General features: G+C 40.2%; 1 protein-coding gene across 2 annotated transcripts in view; it reads right to left on the reverse strand.

The window, feature by feature from the left end:
• Positions 1–20,435, reverse strand: part of vps50 (VPS50 EARP/GARPII complex subunit) — a 96,267-nt gene that overhangs the window by 72,194 nt on the left and 3,638 nt on the right. For both annotated transcript variants that reach the window (XM_058619343.1, XM_058619341.1), the window contains exons 3-5: positions 12,884–13,006; positions 11,979–12,050; positions 4,730–4,783 (exon numbers count right to left, since the gene is read on the reverse strand). In XM_058619343.1, the coding sequence (XP_058475326.1) occupies positions 4,730–4,783; positions 11,979–12,050; positions 12,884–13,006 (249 nt within the window). The remainder of the gene's footprint in view (positions 1–4,729; positions 4,784–11,978; positions 12,051–12,883; positions 13,007–20,435) is intronic.

The following is a 20,435-nucleotide window of genomic DNA, read 5'->3' on the forward strand; positions in this document are numbered from 1 at the left end:
TGATTATGAAAATAATCGTTAGTTGCAGCTCTAGTTTATAGCACACTCAATGAAAAACATGAATGTAATGTAATGTAATGTAAAATGTAAAACCACAGGGTGCCTTTGCTGGTCGAATACTTTAAAAACAACTGTCACAGTCACTACATGCCAGCCATATTACTGTTTTTTCTTAGTAAAAACAGTTTTCTATACATGACAGGTGTCATAGAGGCCTCTGCACACTGACGGCAACTTGTAATTGTGGTGTCAGTAAAAGCCCTTGCAGCTCGCTGAGCAGCAGAAACGGGGCTGACTCATCAGGACCCAGCAAAGGAATAATTCAGAGACAGGATACTGATTCGCATTCCCGGAAAGGCGCAGCCACGTCCAGAACAATACCGTTTACAAATGTGAGCCTCTGTGATGGTCACCCCTAACCTTACAAACATCTTGGGATTGATGCACACCATGTCTAAGAAATTCATCATTTACTTCACCACACAAACACACTAGGTCTCCAACCCTTGTTTTGAGCCCAATTATTAACAGGCAATGCACTACAACCCGTGTCACAAGGTATGAATCTATCAATGCAATTATAGGCAAAAATCCTCACAGCAAAAGAAAAAAAAAAAAAAACTGGCAACAACACACAAAGAGCTTCAAACATGAAACATACTGACACGCGCGCTCAACATGCTGAGTGCTCACATGTAGCCTGAGGCGCCAATTTGTTGTTACACGTACGCTATCCATCCTGGCTGTAAGCTATATCTAACCTGACAGGTTCAATCAGTTTGGCCTGGGTAAGAAGAGGATACAGTATCTGTGCACACTGGTGCACATGGACAGTTAGATTTTAGCAGATAAAAAAGGTTAAACATCAGGTTTGTATGAAGGGGATGAACTTAAAAAAAAAATATATAGCACAGAAAGGCTGAGTTCTCATACCCAAAAACACACAAATATAAGTGTTCGGTAGGTTGTTGTATTATTTATTATTATTACTTATATTACTGTACACATTTAGAAAAGTTGAGTTTACGTGAGTGCAGTGTAGCGATACAACCTGACTCTGGTGTGGGAAGTGAAGGTCAAGGAGGAGATGTTCTGTCCCTAAGGAAAATAATCTTTCTGAGCTTCTATATTCAAATTTCCACACAAGGTGCTTGCCGTGACCCTCCAGCACATTGATTATGCATCGGCTCCCTGTCAACCATCCTGCCTACACATTCTAACAATAAGCTACAGTTCCCTTTTCAATAGTAAAGCGAATGGAAACAAAGATGAATGGCTTTAAGGACATTTATGTGCAGGGACTCACAGCTGGGCTTGTTGTTGGTTTTTTTACATACAGTGTCTTTATTTAAACACATTTACCTAAAGGTTATGTGAGGATAAATCTGTACACAAACTAATAACCTTGCCAGATCCATTATCTGTAAATTATACACTCCCCCAATGACACGGCCTTTTGACCGGCATGTAATTGGCAGGTACAGTATGGCCATCAAGGTTGAACCAATTACTAACCTCTCTTCTAGATCAGTGCGAGGTGAATGGAAACAAAGGTGCCAGCCTTAACTGTGATGAATAAGTGTTTCCATTGGGAAATAATGGAATACAAGTCCAAACCTATTCTTTTGAGTCACCCGGCCATGGCTACCCGGTGCTACTTCATTACAGCTTGTTCTCCCACATGGAAATCTCAATTTCCCGACATCTAAAAGGTCCTGCAGTTTGGGCACTCGGGTCTAAACTTCCGAAGACTCATCTCTTCTTGCTACATGGCCTTCAGCTCTGGTTGAGCAAAGATGACCTTGCTTGTTGTTAAGTGACTTCTTTGCATGGTGTTCAGGTTTTTCTTCGTGCTTATTTATTTCTGATTTTATTGGTTGTTCATATTTGCAACACCATGGTGGCAAAAGAACGAGGGACCTAAAACATGTACATTGTTGATAAATAATCAGTTGTCCATAAATGAGTGATACCAACGATCTGTGTAACCTTCAGTTCCACAGAGGTCCAGTAACAGAGAGTTACCCAGCAGACACGGATGATAACAGAAGAGAGATAGTCACTCCACAGCCATGAATCACATCAGATTTATGGCGCGGCCTCACTTTCAAACCTTAAGGCACTAGTGTCAGCACGATTCACCGATGTGTTGCACATAGCCAAGCACTAGGGAGATGTGGCATTGTGCCTCTGTGTCTCTAACTATACATTTGATGAAATGTCACACTGAGGAGATACAAAACACTTGGTGGAGAAAACAGTAGACAGAAAACAGAAGAAACACCTCCGAAAGAAGCAGGTGTGCAGCCAAAAACACAGAACCTCAAGAGAAGCCTCGGGCTCCCTCCACACCAACACACACGTTGAAGTTTTCAGCACATTACTTCTGCTACCTTTACACCTCGGAGATTGTGAACATCTGAAAGTAAGACTTGTATCAAAGTGTATAATATATCTAAAAGACTGGCTTTTTTTTAGATAGCAGCCGATGTGTAATGGTCCTTTTTCCAGCACCAGAAAGAATAAAATTTGATCTTTTTTATATATATTTATAGTGTATGTTCCTTTCAAGTTAGCCTATTTGACCTTATTGTTTGATACTTCATTCCTGACATCTGCCCATTGTGTTTTGTTATGGTTGTGCTGTCATTATCAGGTTAAGTGTAAAGTCTCCTCTCCTCTGGTGCATGCAGGGGAATCACAGGACTAAATGTGGGATGAGAAGAGTCAATTTAAAACACCCCTGAAATCCAATAAGTCCTGCTGTCATTTGTAAACTGCACAGTCACAGTGAGGGTTATAGGAAACAATAATCAATTTGCTATTCGCAGACTAACCTTCAGATGTCTTAACAGCTAACAGTACGAGCCCTTCCATACATTCATTTTGTCATGTGTCTGACGAGACAGATGAGGGTTGTCAATTCGAATGAATCACCAAAAAGCTAAACCCTTTAATCAAATCCAACACACAAAGATAAGAAAATACAGATGCAAAAACACTTTATGAATTGAGGATCTAACGATAGAACGACAAATAATACGATTTAAGACAAACGGGTGTGATCTGGAGAAATAGTATGCAGTCACACACATGTGACACTACATTCTGAACCGTGTTGTTTGATTTGGTGTTGTCATTCAATATTATTAAACTTCCAAAAAGGAACCATCTTTGAGGTTTGAATGGTCGAGTGTGAATGTGTAATGGCTTACTGAATATGAAGTTCATTATTAAAACTATGGTTCGTTTCAGTTCGTCGCATCATCACGCCCATCGAAAAGGGGATTTAATCAAATGCGTTTAAGTTCAGAAGTGAACCATGTTATGAATAAAAACTATTGTGTATTTCAGCTACTTTCATAACACGTCTTTTACATACATGTTTTAAAGTCATTTCAGTAGTTTTTTAAACAATTACAGCTGTAGGGAGTAGCTCTTGAATATAAACAAATGTCTGCTACATTCAGACCACTGTCAAATTAGTTTACAGAATACTGATTAAGCCTATCATTACTCATAACATTCCCCTCCCTCAACCCCCCTATACCGCTGCTCTCCTTGTTCACAGCCTTGTCACTTCTCGCCTGGACTACCGTTTCTCTCCTCTCCTCTTTCGTCTCACTCTCAAATCCCTCCGTAAGCTTCAAAGGGATCAGAATCCTGCTGCCCGCGTCATCACCAGAAACCCCTCCATCCAGCACATCACTCCTGTCCCCTCCAGCATCTCCACTGGCTCCTGGTTACGTTCCATATTGAATTCAAAATCCTCCTGTTAACATTCAAGGCCGCTGACAAACTTGTCCCTCCATATCTGTCTGAACTCCTGCATGTTGCCACTCTCTCTCGTCACCTCCGCCTGTCTCACCACCATGCTCCCCGGCTCTGGAACTCACTACCACCCAAACTAAGATATATCGATTCACCTCCACTCTGTAAATCCACACTCAAAACCCATTTATTTAAGACAGCATTTTCGCTATGATTCTCTATTGCACTGTAACCTGTTTCTTTGTATCTTGTGTATTTCTTATGGTTTTTGTTTGTTTGCACACTTTTATTCATTCTTTGGTGTCCTTGAGGGCCGAAAGACGCCTATAAATAAAATGGATCATATTATCGTTATTATTATTATTAGCTCCACACAACTCTGTATAGCAGTGTCTGTTTCTGTGTCTCCCTCGACATAACCATGCTGCACAGAGTGACTAAAACTGACTAAAGGTAGGGCAGAAGCACAACAGCTACATAGTGCTGGTGAAGTAAAGCAAGATGGGTGTAAAGAGTCATTTCAGAAGAGGATTCTACTGCTAAAAATAAACCGGGACAATCAGCAGGGCCGCACAATCATATTTTAATCACAAGCTTGATCTTGGTTCCTCATGATTAAATGAACATGATCGTCCCATATTGAAAATGTCTGCTCTAACTATAGAGCGCAAAGCAAATCAAGCACTCTCCTTAACAACTGCCTGACCAAGTGGCTGCATATGCCAATCACAGCTGCTGCCGCTGCTGCTGTTCCTGCACTATGCAGCTCCAAGTTTCCAGGATGCAGTCTGAATGAGAACTGCTTCGATAACAACACAGATAGACAACACATACGTAACTTCGTGAAGTGGCATTCAAATTTTGTATGCGTGTTGGAAAAGGGCAAAGAGAGTGCTGAAGCTTTTAGGTGCCGGAGAAAACTCTTTAATCTGGTCATGGGTTCACCCTGAGAGCTTACCTTGACATAAGCAGTCTGTTTCTCCAGAATAAGATCTGCAACCTTTTTAGAAACCTATAGAGAGAGAGAAAGAGAACAACAGTTAATATGACAAAAAAGAACATTAAATAAAACTCGAATGTTCACCTTGTGCTTGCATTACCCATGAACTTTTAAGTTCAGGTCATCCCAACCTTAACCTCTGACCACTAAATTCTAATTGATTCATCCTTAAGTCCAAATTGACTTATGTGCCCAATGTAATGAATTTTCTTCAGGGCACCCCTGCTACGTGTGAGGTCACCATGACCTTTGATCACAAAAATCCTAGGGGAGGCAAATTCCTGAGAGATCACATTCAGAAAAATGGGACAGAAAGACATAATGCATCTGGCCATGGCTGCTGCAGCACACAGGCATAAAAAGAGAGAAAAAACATTTTGATGTTGTTCCAAAATGTCAACGTGAAAACTGTTGCGGCAGTTTAATCTTGCTATTGAGAACAGAGTAAGAATAACAATCACTGGCCTGTACTTTAAGTGCAATATCACAATAGACTTTTCTGAGAGAGTCCCTCTGTCTCAGGTTCATCTCATTTCATGTCTTTCTCAATAGCATGACTCTTGTTTCTTGCAGAAAAGTCTCTGCTGTCCACTGGCTTTTCGAAGGTTCTTTCCTCTCCTTTGTGTTTTGTTTTTTTAACCAGGCTGACTCACAGCTGAGGTGAAACTGTAATTATTTAAAGAGCCTGTGCATGAGGCACAGTATTAACACTACTAATAACACTCTAGTACAGTCACTAGATCAGTGTGACCGCGAGTGTTCCTGCTTTTGTTTGAGAAGAAAAAAACATGTGAATAGCAATTGATCTGAATCATGGCATGACCTACACCTAAAAGCCCCTTACACAGGGTCATATACACCTTGTTGACCTCGTCGCCTGAATGTGTGAATTGTTGCTTTGTTTTTTTACCAATGAAACCTGTATATATATATATATATATATATATATATATATATACATATACATACATATATACACACATATATATATATATATATATACACACACATATACATATATACATACACATATACATATATAAATATATATGAACATATATACATATATTTAAAAGGGAAGGTGAAGTAAGAGATACTCCGCTACAACATGCAACTTCACCAATAGATCCTACATGCTAACTATAAAGCTTATGAGCTGCAGGACTGTTTTTTTTTGTTGTTTTTTTTTTTTAAAAAGGTTTCACTGATACATTACCAGGTTTCCTTCAAATCTTAAACACTTTGAATACTCAACTATAACAGCATTATTATTATTATTTTAGCAGCATCACATGAATGCAGATTTAACGAGTATTAAATCTGTATTGAAAACCACTGCATATTGAAGTGACTTTACTTATGTGAGTACATTTCCCAGTGAGTAAATAAAGAACGTCATTTCAGAGTGTGTTGTTCCTGCGACTGACCAGCACCTGTATGTTTTTTGGCCTAGCTGTGTTGTCATTTGTGACAAGGCAGACAAATGTGATGTATTACTTCCTAGCCCGTGTAAAGTCTAGAAAGCAATGCATCCTCCATTTCCCCACACTGAAAGTCAATAAACTGATAAAACTGTCACTGTATCTCTGAAGTGTTCCAGCCCCAAGCTTGTAACAAGGCCTTTCTCTTACCCTTGTTTTGACTCAAAAACACTAGGTTTTCTCAGTTCAAGATGTTAACAAACTTTTTTTCTGACAACACAGTGAGCAATATCGTGTACAGTGCAGTGCAGGTGTACAACGGTACACGAGTATAAATTCAAAGCCGTGAGAAGGTGCTTGTATCTGCTTGAATGCATCAGACATAGCAAAGAGCAGTGGAAGACATTTCAAGGCGTGTGGAATATGCATGACCTAAGCAGATGGCGACTACAGCTCAGCTCAAACTGTTCAGGGTGTGTGTGTGTGTGTCAGTGAGATGCTTCCACTGGTAAACATGTGTGGAAGAAGGAAATGGTGGAGAAACAGAAACCAATGATGAGTCAGAGTAAAGAAAGCGAATGATTGACCCACAATGATTCACAGAGCTTTTTGCACAAAAACAACACAACACGACCTGAAAAAAATCCACTGACTTTAACTAAAGAAATTAACTTTTGAAGGAGTGTAAGAGTTTAAACATAATAGAAACCCAGCTATGTTACAAAACGCCACCTGAGCCATGGTGAGTCATTTGTTCTCAGCTCATCTTGCCTTCCGTCCACACACATTATATTTAGCAGATGGAGAAAGTGATTGACAAATTGGGTAAAAGATACAATTCTGATTTTGTTAGGCATACATTGAGATTGTGATTTGATATGCACTCTAACCTTTTAAGTCAGTTCAACATTTACCAAGTGAAAGTGATTCTAACATGCATGTACTACAACATAGGACAAACAAAGATAGGACAATTTAATTGCAGCATTTGCGGTGGTGTGCTAAATTGTGCCATTTAAATTTAAAAAGGATTACTTGTTCAGCCATTGCATAATTTCAACAAATGGATCATTTCCTATAGGGACTCGAGAAACTATAATGCGCCCTCAGGGAGGGAAAAATTAGGAAACATGAGGCGAGTCAAAGGAGAAGACGGATGCCTTCTGCAGCTCATACACACACATGGCAGGAAAAAAGATAACAAATACCACCTTAGGTGGTGACTGTGACTGAATATGTTTAGCGAGCAAATGCTTATTAGCAAGTTGACTGTACATATAGAAAAACAGTGGCTTTATAATTAATGTGTCTGAACAAGAACAATTTTGCCATTTCTTTCAGGTGTTAGCAGAGATGCACAAGGCAATTAGAGCTAAATGATCTCGTACTCATTAGCGCCTGGTGGCAGTGAGCAGCGAGTATCAAGCAGCTAAGAAATGGAGATGGTCATTCTTTCTGATTAAGGATCCTCAGGACCAAGCGTGCATTTAACAGCGAGTTACCAGGGTTTCCACTGTTACAGCAGGGTGATTTAAATAGCAGCGCCTCGCCTTGTGACAAGGAATAAGTTGTTTGTGATGCAGGTGTCTCAAAGTGCATTCAGACACCACTAAATGGGAAGTTGGTCTGCTTCACCGCTTTTCTAAATACCACTGTGCGAGTCCATTTTTCACACCTTACATTACCTTAAACTTCCACTGCACAGTGGGACGTCTCGTCAGTCTGATTTAAAGGTTGCATTATCGTTGCTAACGTTTAAAAAAAAATTACAGAGCGGAGGGAGAGAATTCATTACTGCTGGAGAACAGACAGTCATCACTTGCTTTCAAGTTTCATAAAAAATGTACTATGTTCGTCCAAGTTATTCATATAACGCATCTCTCCATCCAACACTCATACATACAAATTCACTCAAATAAGCGGTACCCAAAAAAGTACCAAGTGTGATGTAGGTACTTTATTGTGCTCATGTAAGTAAATTGTTAGGGATATAAAATGTTACGGTCTGTTCAGCCTTTGCATTCGATAGAGATATCAGCCAATAAAACCATGTGCGTTCACATTAATTAAGGCTCCCTAGGATTTGTATGTTGAGATGGGAATTATGGCAACCACACAACAAAACTGTCTCTGAACCCTGACCTTTTTCTTGTGGGCCCAAGTCTCACAGCGCGAAAAGGCAATTAGCCCTGAGACTAGCCTCTGCCAAGTGTGTCTGACATGTCAATTACGCTTGGACACTGTGGCAGAGAATAAGAAGAGAGGAAAAGGGTAGTTGTTCTCTTTCCCCATACTAAATGGTGCGGAGCAGCAGTGAAATTTAAAAACCAGTGTGAGTGACATAAATATACAAGAGTGATAAATGGTAAAAAAAAAAAAAAATGGTGCAATAGTGCATCATTTTTGTTTTCCATCAAATGTACCCATGTCCTCACTAGGACACACAGGCACACACACCCCACACATATACACACACTGAGTTCCATTCATTTGGACTGCCTAACCAAAGCCTTATTCCTAACCTTCACCATAACCAGCTAATGCCTTACCCAATTGAAATCCTAGCAGCCCTAAACCTAACAACTTCCTAGGTCGGTTCTACCTTATAAAGGACCAGGTTTTGGTCTCCATGAGAACTACTGGCCTTTCTGTATGGAGATTGCATGTTCTCCCCCGTGTGAGCGTGGGTTTTCTCCAGGTATTCCAGTTTCCTCCCACAGTGGAAAAACATGCAGAGAAAATTGTTGTGATTGTGATTGTGTGATGGTTAGCGACATGTCCAGGCTTTTCACCCTGTGGCAGCTGGGATTGGCTCTAGTGGCCCTGTGACCCTCATGTGGAGGATAAAGCGGTGGACAATGAATGAATGAGGACTACTGGTTCTGACAAGGTCACTGTTTATGCCAACAAAAGGTCCTACAGTGCTAACAAATACCCACTAACCTCTTTAGTACTTTAACGGTGTCAGAGATCAAGTGTGGGAAGACCCTCCACAACATCTGCCAGGAGACAACCTCATGATGAGGAACTGAATGCACTATTATTACCTCTTCAAAGAGTTACTTTCTATTTCACAGACAGAGGACTACATTTGTATGATCTGTGTGTGTGTGTGTGTGGGGGGGGGGGGGGACTCAGTATGCACTCTGCCCTACTAGAGGAAAGATAGGCCTTCAATAAGAGGCAACAGGAGATCTGCACTATTGTCATGAACTGCAACATGTTCACAATCATCCACATATTATAGCTTGACAATATGAGTATATCAGGTCAGATGTATGACTCCATCTTCAGTATCAAATACTGTGACTTTGAAGAGCAAGAAGACCTGGGTTTGCGACCCTGTTGGAGTTGCATGTTCTCCCCATGTGCATGGGTTTTCTGGGTTTCCTCCCACAGTCCAAAAACATGCAGATTTTGGGGATTAGGCAAATTAGACACTCTAAATTAGCAGTCAGAGTGGATGGTTGTTTGTCTCCATGTGGCCCTGGTAACCTGTCCAGGGTGTACGCCACCTTACGCCCTATGTCAGCTGGGACTGGCACCAACATGTAGAGGATAAAGCGGCAGACGGTGAGTGAGTGAATGAGTGAAGAAAAAACAAGAAAGCTTTAACTCACAAATGGCCACAGGAGTAATCTCTGTGTCCTAGTGCTTATTTTTGAATTTTTCTGGTGGATGGACGAGAATAGGATGAAGAGAAAACATAATTCCTCTGGCGACAACTGTCATTAGCACATTAGCTTGAAAACATAACAAATCAAAAGAGGAATAAGTTGAAGATATTTTACAAAAGCCTCAGGGAAATGAGGTAAACTGGTGAGAGTGTTTGCTTATATAGACTGAGGATGGCAGGTTTGCACTGATAAGCATGCTGAGAAACATAACAGTGGATTTTCTGCTTGACAGCTCACTGGACCAATTACCATGGCTATTCCCACTAGGTGCCTGCAGGCTCACGGCCAGAGAGAGAGGAACAGAGAGGCAGACGGGGTATGTGCGAGAGAGAGCGTTTGTGTACTTTCATATTTCACTTGCTTTTAGGCCTCAAAGACCTTCTCAATTCAGCAGACAGCCCTGAGAGAAACTGACAAGCATATAAAAAGAAGAGGATGTATAGGAAACCAGGCATTTGTGATAAAAAAAGAAAGTTATAAGAGGAGGTGCATCGGAAATAGATGTGGTAAATTCCCCCAAAAAAAAGACTACCGCTACGGGAAACGGGGAAACAAGCAGGTTCAAAAGTACAGAAGCCTGTCAGGAAGAAGCATGAGGGACTGTTGGGATTAAGGGTGCAGAGGTAGGAAAGAGCAGCTTTCTTGCCCATGTGTCTCTATAAATAGACGTCGTTGACAGGCTGCCTCTCCAGTTTGAAGCAGTGAGTACCTGACTGACCTCAGAGTGATGGCCACAGTGGAAATGGCCCTGCTGTGGCCACAGGAGGAAAACAAAATCTACTATGAACTATCGGCACATAGTCATGAACGGGAGGATGTTGACAACACTCCTCTTGATCATGGAAAACATTTCCCAGCCCAGTGTTTTGGTTAGCCAGAGGAACACTTTCAGCCTCACAAAACCTCCATTCAACACACCACAGGTGGTACCTTCCTCCCTGAGGCCATCCAGCCTAAATTCTACCCCTCCATCAGTCATCAGTGTTGACACACATTTCTATTTCCATTCCCTTTACTTTTTCTGAACCTTTTCCTTTCTTCCCTAACCCTAAACCATATTGTGGTTTCTAACTTAAAGTCATGTCAAACTTATGTTTGCACTTTTATTTTACTTATATAATATTATTTGTTTAGTTGTTTGCTCTATCCATCCTTCCTGAGTGTCTATCAAGGTAATTTATGTATTTATGCAAGTCATTAGCATGTTTGTGCACAAAGCAAAAACTCTAGCTACTCTGTGGTCAGTCTCTGTCTCCAAACTATAATAATACATTTCATGGTATTTAGGTCCATTGTGCTTATGTTGGGCCTCATGTACACTCTCCATGGTGTAATCTACTAGTGGTGAAATGAAGAATGTTGTCAAAGCGATTTGTAGTGTAATTTAATAATTACTAATTTAATTTAATTTAATTGGAGGTGTTCAAGGTCAAGAACAAACTTTGATCTAATTTCAGTCAGCTGGGATTTGCTCCAGTTCCCCCCTTGACTCACAGTGTATAAAGGGTATAGATGATGAATGAGGGAAAAATTACAATTATTCCTGTTATTATCATTTTTGGAGTGGAATTCACACCATCAGCAAAAACAAACTATAACTGAGGCATCAACAACACAGGCCAAAGCCAATCTAAACTCTCCATTGACAAGCCTTTTCCGGGACTCATGGCGGTATTATAGGTACTTCATCAGCAGATAGTGTTATGTTCCATAACAACATTAAGGACTGTACTTCCATGCTGGCACCAATTCCTTAAACTGTTGTTGATGAAATTACAACAGCTGAATTTCAGCAGATTAATCCCCATGACAACTGGGCTTTAATACCGTCAAGATGAATACTGTATGATGCAGTGGAAAGCTTTGGAAAAAGCTGCTGAGTGGACCTAATGGTGCTTTTCCATTACACAGTTCTCGGTTCTACTCGACTTGACTCGGTTTGGTATCAGAGACGTCGTTTCCCATTACTTCATAGTAATCGTTTTATACGTGACAGGTTAAGTTTCGGTCAACGATGTGACACTTTGTTTACATTGTTCGAATGAATGAAGAATAGCTGTGCAAACCTGTGTGTGTGGAGAGACAAAGAGATAAAAGAGTGATACATACTGCTGCCTGTTGTCTCTTCAGCTTGTCTCTATGCTCCTCCAGCTCCAGCAGATTCAGCTCAAGTGGAAGCTTCTATAAACACAAACACAGGCACACAACTTCGTTGACAACACCTCCTGCAACACAGGTGAAAGCATGAGAGACATTTGCTGTCACATACATAAAACACAGTCTGTCAGACACTGGTACGTGCCTGCCTACCACTCAGTGTAGTCGTCAAACAAGAAAACTGTTCAAAGTAGAACTATGGCAGCATCGATTTTATGCTGCTCCGAGCCATAGCAGGGTTTTCCCTTATTTTAAGAGAGCAAGTCTTTACTCCGGAGCATCTAAATGTTTCTCATTCCCCATTCAAAAACAAAAAAGATCTTGCTCAATAAATACAATGCAGATCATGAGCTATATTATTTGAGAAGGCAGAGGATATTATTTAGTAAACAGCAAACAAACTCAGCTAGGAAAAGAAGATATTATAAATCCAGGGCCCAAAGGATGATAGGTAATTACTTTCCCCTTGACTGAGAGTCTCATTTCAGATGGTGTAGCAAAACCAAGATAAATCTAATGAGATTTCACACCCTTCTCCTGTTGAGCAGATGCAATCCATCAATCTGGACGTCAACGGTGTGCATGCAGCTCAGGAGAAGAGGAAGAGACAGCAACTCAGGTGAGAAAGGGCTTTAAATTTGCCAATCAGTTGAGCTCCATAGCACAGGAAACCATATTTAGAAATGCAATACTGTTGTTATCAGAATTACTTAAATGGGGGAGGTTTGCCTGGGTTTTTTTCCCCCACCCCAGAGTGGGTGTGGTAACCTCCGTGGCGAATATGTTGTCATCATTTTAGAGTTGTGCTTATTCAGCCAGAAACAAGTGCTCAGTCATTCATACGGCGAGTTTCTGACCTCCAGTTCGTGCTGCACCATGTCGAAAGAGTCGTTGGAGTAGTAGACCTCCTCGATGCTGTTGATGATCTCCTGCTCTGCCTGGGGGTCAATGGATTGCTCCCTCAGTTCCCGCAACTCCTCCTGAAAGATGGTGAGTCAGACCAAGAAAGATCATCTTAAAATTCATATTCCAGCAATTCCAGACACAAACAAAATGTCCAAAAAGGATAATGACATCATTTCCTGACTGATGACTCAACAAATGAAAAAGTGAAAAGAAAAAAAAAGGAATATAAAAAATGAAAAGGACAACTGATGTCAGGGAAAAGAACATTAACGGACGGTGATAGAGGATGGAGAAGTACAGAGGAGTTTAAAGCAAGGGTGAAGGTGAGGAGAGGAGAGACCAGAATAAATGAGCAGGAGAACAAAGGGCAAGAGAAAGAAGATGTGTGTAGTGGGAAAGAAGTTGGGGAGAAAACATTAATCACATTAATCATGGGATTTAGGAGGAGATTGCAGCGCATTTCGTTGGGCAGCTATCATGGGGATAACAGACAGCCTTCAGAGGAAAAAGAAAAAGAATGACCAAATAAATTCAACCACACTTCCCCTTCAAAGCTTTCGCTAAGAGACGGAGCTTCATTGTTTAACATTCGGTGCATCTATCAGGGCTCATTGCTGTAGTCAGTCTTTAAGATGAAGGGCTTTAAAACCACATCCCTCCTGGCTGCTTTAATTAGCCACGATACACTCACAGGTGAATAATAAAGTGGTCGCTCTGTTAGCAGCATACAACAAGGGAAAGTTGCAGAACACCATGGTAAGTAGAACACAGGTAAAACTCAATATAGTGCACTGTATTATTATTATTATTATTTGTGTGGTAAAGTTGCACTCCAGTCCCATTACACCAAACAAAGTGGCTGTACAGCAGATGCACCCATTGCTCATGATCTCACAAAGCAGTGCATAATATTTTATCCTCTAAAATAACGACAACTGTTGTACGCTATGCCTTCAGCTCGCAAAACCCATCTAGGCCCAGTCAAGCAACTCTCTCAAGACGCACTTGTACTAAACACTAACTTCAGCCGTTTAACGTGTGTAAATATGGGGTCACTGAATTCCCACAGCACTTCAAAAAGTCACCACACTGCCTTTTTGACACCTACTTCGCCCTTGTCAAATGATTGCAGTGGCTTTCCATTGGGATACTGCACTTAGTCGTATTGTAATAACAAAATATTACCGTTAATAGTGCAGCTTTACTGCAAGGTCGCATGGAAATCGCTAACCCCACACAAGGACAAATTCAAGATTTAAAAAATGATAACGATACGGGGAGGAAATGAAAAGTAAAGTCCGGACTATCTCAGAGCAATTTATGAATTGAACAGTTCATAGAGTAATACTGTAAATATGTTTGGTTCTTTTCATAAAGGTCATTCCTTCTTGAGAAATTCAAAAAATGTTGAAAAAATTAAATTTTCACCCCCTCCCCATCATAATTGTATCATCTTTTCACATTCAGGAGGAGCGTTTCAGCAGGTTTTGCATAATCGTGCAAATAAACACATAACCCCACACACTACATTTCCTATACAAAGAAAATGGCATTGTACTTATGTCCAGTGCTCTGACTGAGAACGCTCTACATATGTAAGCTTATGCCAAGGCTAAATTGTTGCTATTTTCAGGGATTCAGCACATTATGACACTATAAAATAGACTGCAGGGCTTTGGGAGGACATGATGAACCAAAATAGATGTGGAATTATGGGATAAAAACAATCCGTGTGCCCCTATATGTATCCATTAAATATAGAAAAAAAAAATCACAGTATCTCACATATACCTTGTGCGATTGCACACACTGATGAAAACGTGTTGTTACACACCTGCCTGGGCACAAATATTCTCCCTGCAACTATCAGGAAGAGCCGTGCAGCGCGGTGATCGAGTGAGCCACCCATGTAACTGAATCAACTTCTATACGGTGAAAGCATATCGTGCTGGGTGACACTTCTACAGTGGCAACACTTTGATGTCTGCAGAAAAACTACACTTCATTTTAAGTCAATTACACAAAGAGATTTATTATACTCCATTTAAAATGTGTTCTCTGTTATTAAGAAGGTGCAAATGAAGCACTAAAATCGGTTTTAACGCATGTGTTTGCACGTGTGTGTGTCTGCAAGGCACATATCTCCAGGCAAGTGTGTATGTTGCTGTTTAAAATGAAGAAAAGGAGTATGGGTGGGTGGGGGGTACTCTGCGAGGGGAAATGTGTGGGTGAGTGCGTGAGATTGGCAAGGAGGGGTAGAGGCAGGAGGTGGGAGATCACGCTCTGCCATCAAAGGGGTGGGTGGGAAATCAGCTCAAATGAGAGGCAAAACCAAGATGGGAGGAGGAGGTGGGGAGTGTGGCAGATGACTCATCGTTAGCAAAAGTTGAAGCAGAAAGTAAAAGGACTGAGGGATGAGGGATGATGAAACGAAAGACAATGAGTCTCCCCATGTGAAGACACTGCACAGAGTAATTCACCTCTCCTGTGTCCCTGTCCTTCTCTTTTCTTTCTGCCTCTAACTCCTCATATGCCCTCCTCCAGTGTGCAAAGGTCCAAATATCTTTAAGTGAATGACTCAGTGAGAGTCCACCTTGAGAGAATGATTCCCTTCTCTGCATGCGTCTGTGTAGGCAGCAAAAAAACAACTACAAAAAACAAAAAAAAAACAGATGTCCCTGTGCCCCGTGTATGAAACCCAACATCAGCTGCTGTGAAGCTTTGATCAATTTTCCGCTTTGAAGGATAAGGGACAAACAAAAACCACCTTAACCCCCGTTCCTGTATGCAAATTAACAACATTCTCACCTGGTTTTGAAAAGCTAGACGTCTATTTGCATCCCCCAAAAAAAAGGAAGGGTGGGGGGTGTTAAACAAGCCTCGTCAAATAATAATCAAAGCAGATATTTCATGGAACGTGGGAAATGAAATGCAGGGACGACGACGACAACAACGGTGCAGGACGACACGGCACGCTGATAAAATAAAGAGAGTGAATACACATTTAGGAGGTTCACGGAAAATCCGCCGAGAGACACGACAACAAGACGAGGGCCATTAGGGCCATTTATTTCCACCATGAAATCATTCATTACATGAGCAAATCAAAACCTCTTCCTGTAATCAGGCCTGAATATGTATGCACGTATGCAAGGCTAACCGGGTGTATACCCTCATCTGCTATTTATTAAGGCTTTAACACTGTCGTCTTGTGGGACATTAGGACAAAATGACAGATGTGTATACTCCTTTATGAGCGATGTTTGTTTCATAAATCTGAGGGGTTAAAGCTGTGTATTCAACGTAAAATGACTTTTGTCATGTTGCTCTTGAAGGAAAATTACGCTGCATAAATAATTACTGTGATTGAATTATTGCCCTACAGCTGACAGTCTAATGTCTAGGCTTTCAGGCAAACCGTCAGCTGCCAGCACGATTACGTTTCAGTCAGATCTTTTTCTTCATGCCCAGCGCAAGTGTACTCTGCATTTGTGGTGTTGTGCATTTATGTTGGGAAATTAAAGCATAATCTGGCCGTTGGAAGCAAATTTAAACACTAGCTTTTCTGTGAGATAAACTCAATCGTCATTGTCCCAAAATGTATGGCAAGTAGTGCACTATAGATCAGGCCATGCACTCAACCTGAGTGAATCAATGTTGTAACAAGAGGACTTCACACTAAAGTCTCTAATGAAGAATAAGTAAACTAATGGTGACCCCTGCTGGTGAGAAATGGTGCCTGCATGAACCTGCAGCAGGAATGAAATCCTAGGGTATTTTTCCCAACATTTTCCCTTTGAAGTTTAAAAAAAAAAAAATCTTAAATGTTTCACAGCATCATACAGATTATGTTTTTAACTGTGTGTAGGATTTAGCTGAATGTCTCATCTCGCAGCTTCCAAACATATAGGAGGACCTACGGAATTCTTCATTTGTTATCATTATAACCAAAAATGATGTTTAGTTTGTCCAATAAAAACGTGTTGGTCCAACTTGACGGATAATGAAAATGGCAATTCATACGTTCGGGTGAAAGTACACTCAGTATAATGGTTTTATATTCCATTTCTCCAAACAGCTGACAGGTCAGAAACAAACCACTGTTGTCATCCAATGATATCAGCTCTACTTTTGGCTATATATATATATATATAATATATAAACACCAAATATCTAGTGCAGCAATTAACATAGAGAGAGTTAGTCAGTATGAAATGTTTTGTGCTAATGATTAAAAGGTTTGTTGATTTGAGCGCTGCATTTCCACACAATAATGGTGATGCTAATGAGGGAGAACAGAAATCACGTACCAGGATCTAAAAGTGACTTGCATGGGGAGTTGAAGGGAACTGGATTGGAAAGTCGAGAAAGAGGGTTTGTTGGTTTGTTTTTAGTGTGAACCACAAAGCAGCGTCGACAATATCAAAGTGGTTGAATGTTTGGCGTTATTTAACTCATTTATTTTTTCTTTCGACGTCTCCCTCTCCAAATCAATATATTCCAAGGTTGTGATTGTAATTTGTATTTAGAACAAATTAAACATGTATAACATTATTTCCCCCTCCCACAAGACCTTTTCTGTGAACCTTTGAAATATTCACACTCTTGGGGAAACTTTCTTTTTTTTTTTTTTAAAGTCAACTGTGATTAAACTCAACTCCCTGCCGAGATTAGCATGTGTTTATGCAGAGGACATAAGAGGACACTGCAGCAGGTGAACAGGGGGGATCAGATGTTTTTTTAAAGAGATTGGTTCCCCCTGAGGTAAACTGTTGCTAAAGGCAATCAAATCAAATGTTCCACTTCAACAACCCATTATTTTATTCATTTATTTATTTATTTTAAAAAATGGCCTGTGGCAATTTACACAGACTTCTGAAGTTCATCAAACTGTCCCCCCCACGCACGGCTAAACAAATCAGACTCTTCTGTTGAAGAACGTAATACAACAACCTGTTCTGGGCTTAAATACGGTAGGTTTTTCGTTTAAGGTCAAACAAGTAACAACAACAATTATTCAACAATTATGCATTTGAGTTAATGCAGCTTTGAAACGAAAACCCATGAAATTAATTGAATGTGCAATTCTAAATGTGAATATCTGCTACGGCTCTTTAACATCACCGTTTAGTTTCAGGTTTTGGAGAATTTGTTATGTTAGCCTATGTTCATGTGGTTAATCCTTTAACACCGAGTGTATCACCGACGACACTGCATTATCATAATTATGCGGCGGTTTGCACTATCGGAAAAATTCCAACTGTTTCTGAAAGCTGAGAAGTTGTACGTCAAAGCCAATGTGTGGTTATTACGGTAATTTTACTCACGCTGTTCCAGGAAGCTGGAGAATCAGCGTCTTTGTCAGTGTCTTTGTTTTTGGCCTGATTTTGCACATGGAGAGACAAAGACTCAAAAAATATATTGTAAATATGTTTCATACTGTTCAAATTTAACATGTAAAAGTTTTTCCTGAATAAATGTTTTTGTTTTTCTTCATTTTAAATTGTTAATACACTATTTTAACAGGCAGTAAATTGTAAATAAATGCCAGATACTGAAAGTTATTTTGTTACAGGACATTTTCTGGCCCTTTTAGAAGGACATTTTGAGGCTTAGGTTTTAAAGGGTTAATTTCTGAAGCCGTTTTCAAAACAAGCTTTTGTCTCGGGGAGTATGTACTCCAATGGAAATGATAGATTTCTAACATAACAGATTATTCCTTTATTAGTCAGACATCCTCAAACACTCAAGTGATGCGACTCCCAAATAATGACTTGACAGCATCATCCGTCACTCATTCCCTGCATCCTCTGCCCACCCCTGTCGTCAGCCAGATGTCGCTGTCATGATTATAAATGATGTGAATCACAGCTCAAATGGTGGGAAGCACACGAATGGCTCCAAGTGTTATGCATCATATCAAGTATCATAATAATACTTACACAAAGTCAAGCACTCTACAACACAGACCGGGGCGTTAAGTAGTGCAGTGTTGCCCAAAGTAGCAGCAGTGGTGGTCACGGCTTTGTAATGAGAGGACTATTTTACTAAGGCTGGGACAACATGCTTTAGTCACTATAATATCACTGTATCACTGAACTTCAGTGCCACTTGGATTTGTACTGCAAGTCTGATTTATTGCAATTCTACAAGAACTGCGATTTACAATAATAGCATCATTAATAATAAAATAAATAGTAAAGACTAAAGTGTTATAGTCTACTATATTGCCTACCAAGTGTTTACTGAGCTATTAAATTAAATTAAATGCTGAGGCCAAAATGAATCGAGCATCTGAAAACAGGACCCAGCAAGTTGTCCTTTCCATTTACCTTTAATCAAAAAGAGACCTTGAGTTTTAGTTGTCATAAGTTGACAGTTTGCTTAAGCTAAAAATACAAACAATGACATGTGTGTTGATTGAACACACTGGTAAAATATGTGAAACCTTGGTAGTAAATAAGGTAAACTGTTCTTTGGCAGCAATAACCTATAACTTTTTCAGTTCAGTAGCTTTCAGACTGTATTTTGGACCTTTCTTAGTGTTGAACAGCTTTGTGAAATTAGCAAGTCTGCGAAATTACCCTGACATTAATTATCCCGCAAGAAACCACAATAAACATGGGACTCAACCTCCCACCCTGGAGAGCAGCTTCCTCCATGGCGTGTTGCCATGGACACCGCAGAGATGTTAACCAGCTCAATTGACTCATATATAACAAAGTTTGTTGGATTCCTATATTTGCAGAGCTAAATCATTATCATTACCGACAGTTTGTCTAACTGAGGAATGATGCACAGTCTTAACTCTCCAGAGTTCTTGACTGTAACAGATGCTTGAAAACCATCTCAAACAGATGCTTGTTGAAAAGCAGAAAACCAGAAATGTTTTTTTTATGAATCACAGTAGCTCTAACCGTCAGCTCCAATCTGGTTTCATCGCATGAACTTGCGACTCAAATTAGCTTCTGTCGATATCATCAGCCAAGGGTAACACATTTACTTCTTACACCACCCGTACTGCGAGTGTCTGATATACATATTTAATATGAAGATAAACAGCACGGCAGTTGTTAATGTCATCTGACCACATTAAAAGGACAAATAACTGCAGCTAATTACGGGACTCACACCAGTATATTAACATGGGTGCTAGCTCATTTCCTGGAAGGAAATCCTAGTTTTATTTTGGATGCTTCCATTATTATATACAAAAATATATATTATTTGCACACAGAAATTAAATTATTCCACAAAAACCAAACACTACCAGGGTCCAAAAGTATTAGCCCCCTTAAGAACTGACATTTTTATTGAGCCATAGCACAAACCACTGTTGTGCAAGTCTCAAAACTTTTAAAAATCAAGTTAAAAGTGAGGGTTATCTCCTTATTTACACACAGTATAAAATCTTCCATAAGGGTTTGAGCTGTCACCTCAGAAAGCATCGTGCCAAAAACAAAAGGAATCAGTGTAGACTAGAGAAAGAGGATTGTTGATGCT

This window comes from Solea solea, chromosome 20 (assembly GCF_958295425.1).
Source record: "Solea solea chromosome 20, fSolSol10.1, whole genome shotgun sequence".
Taxonomy (NCBI): Eukaryota; Metazoa; Chordata; class Actinopteri; order Pleuronectiformes; family Soleidae; genus Solea; species Solea solea.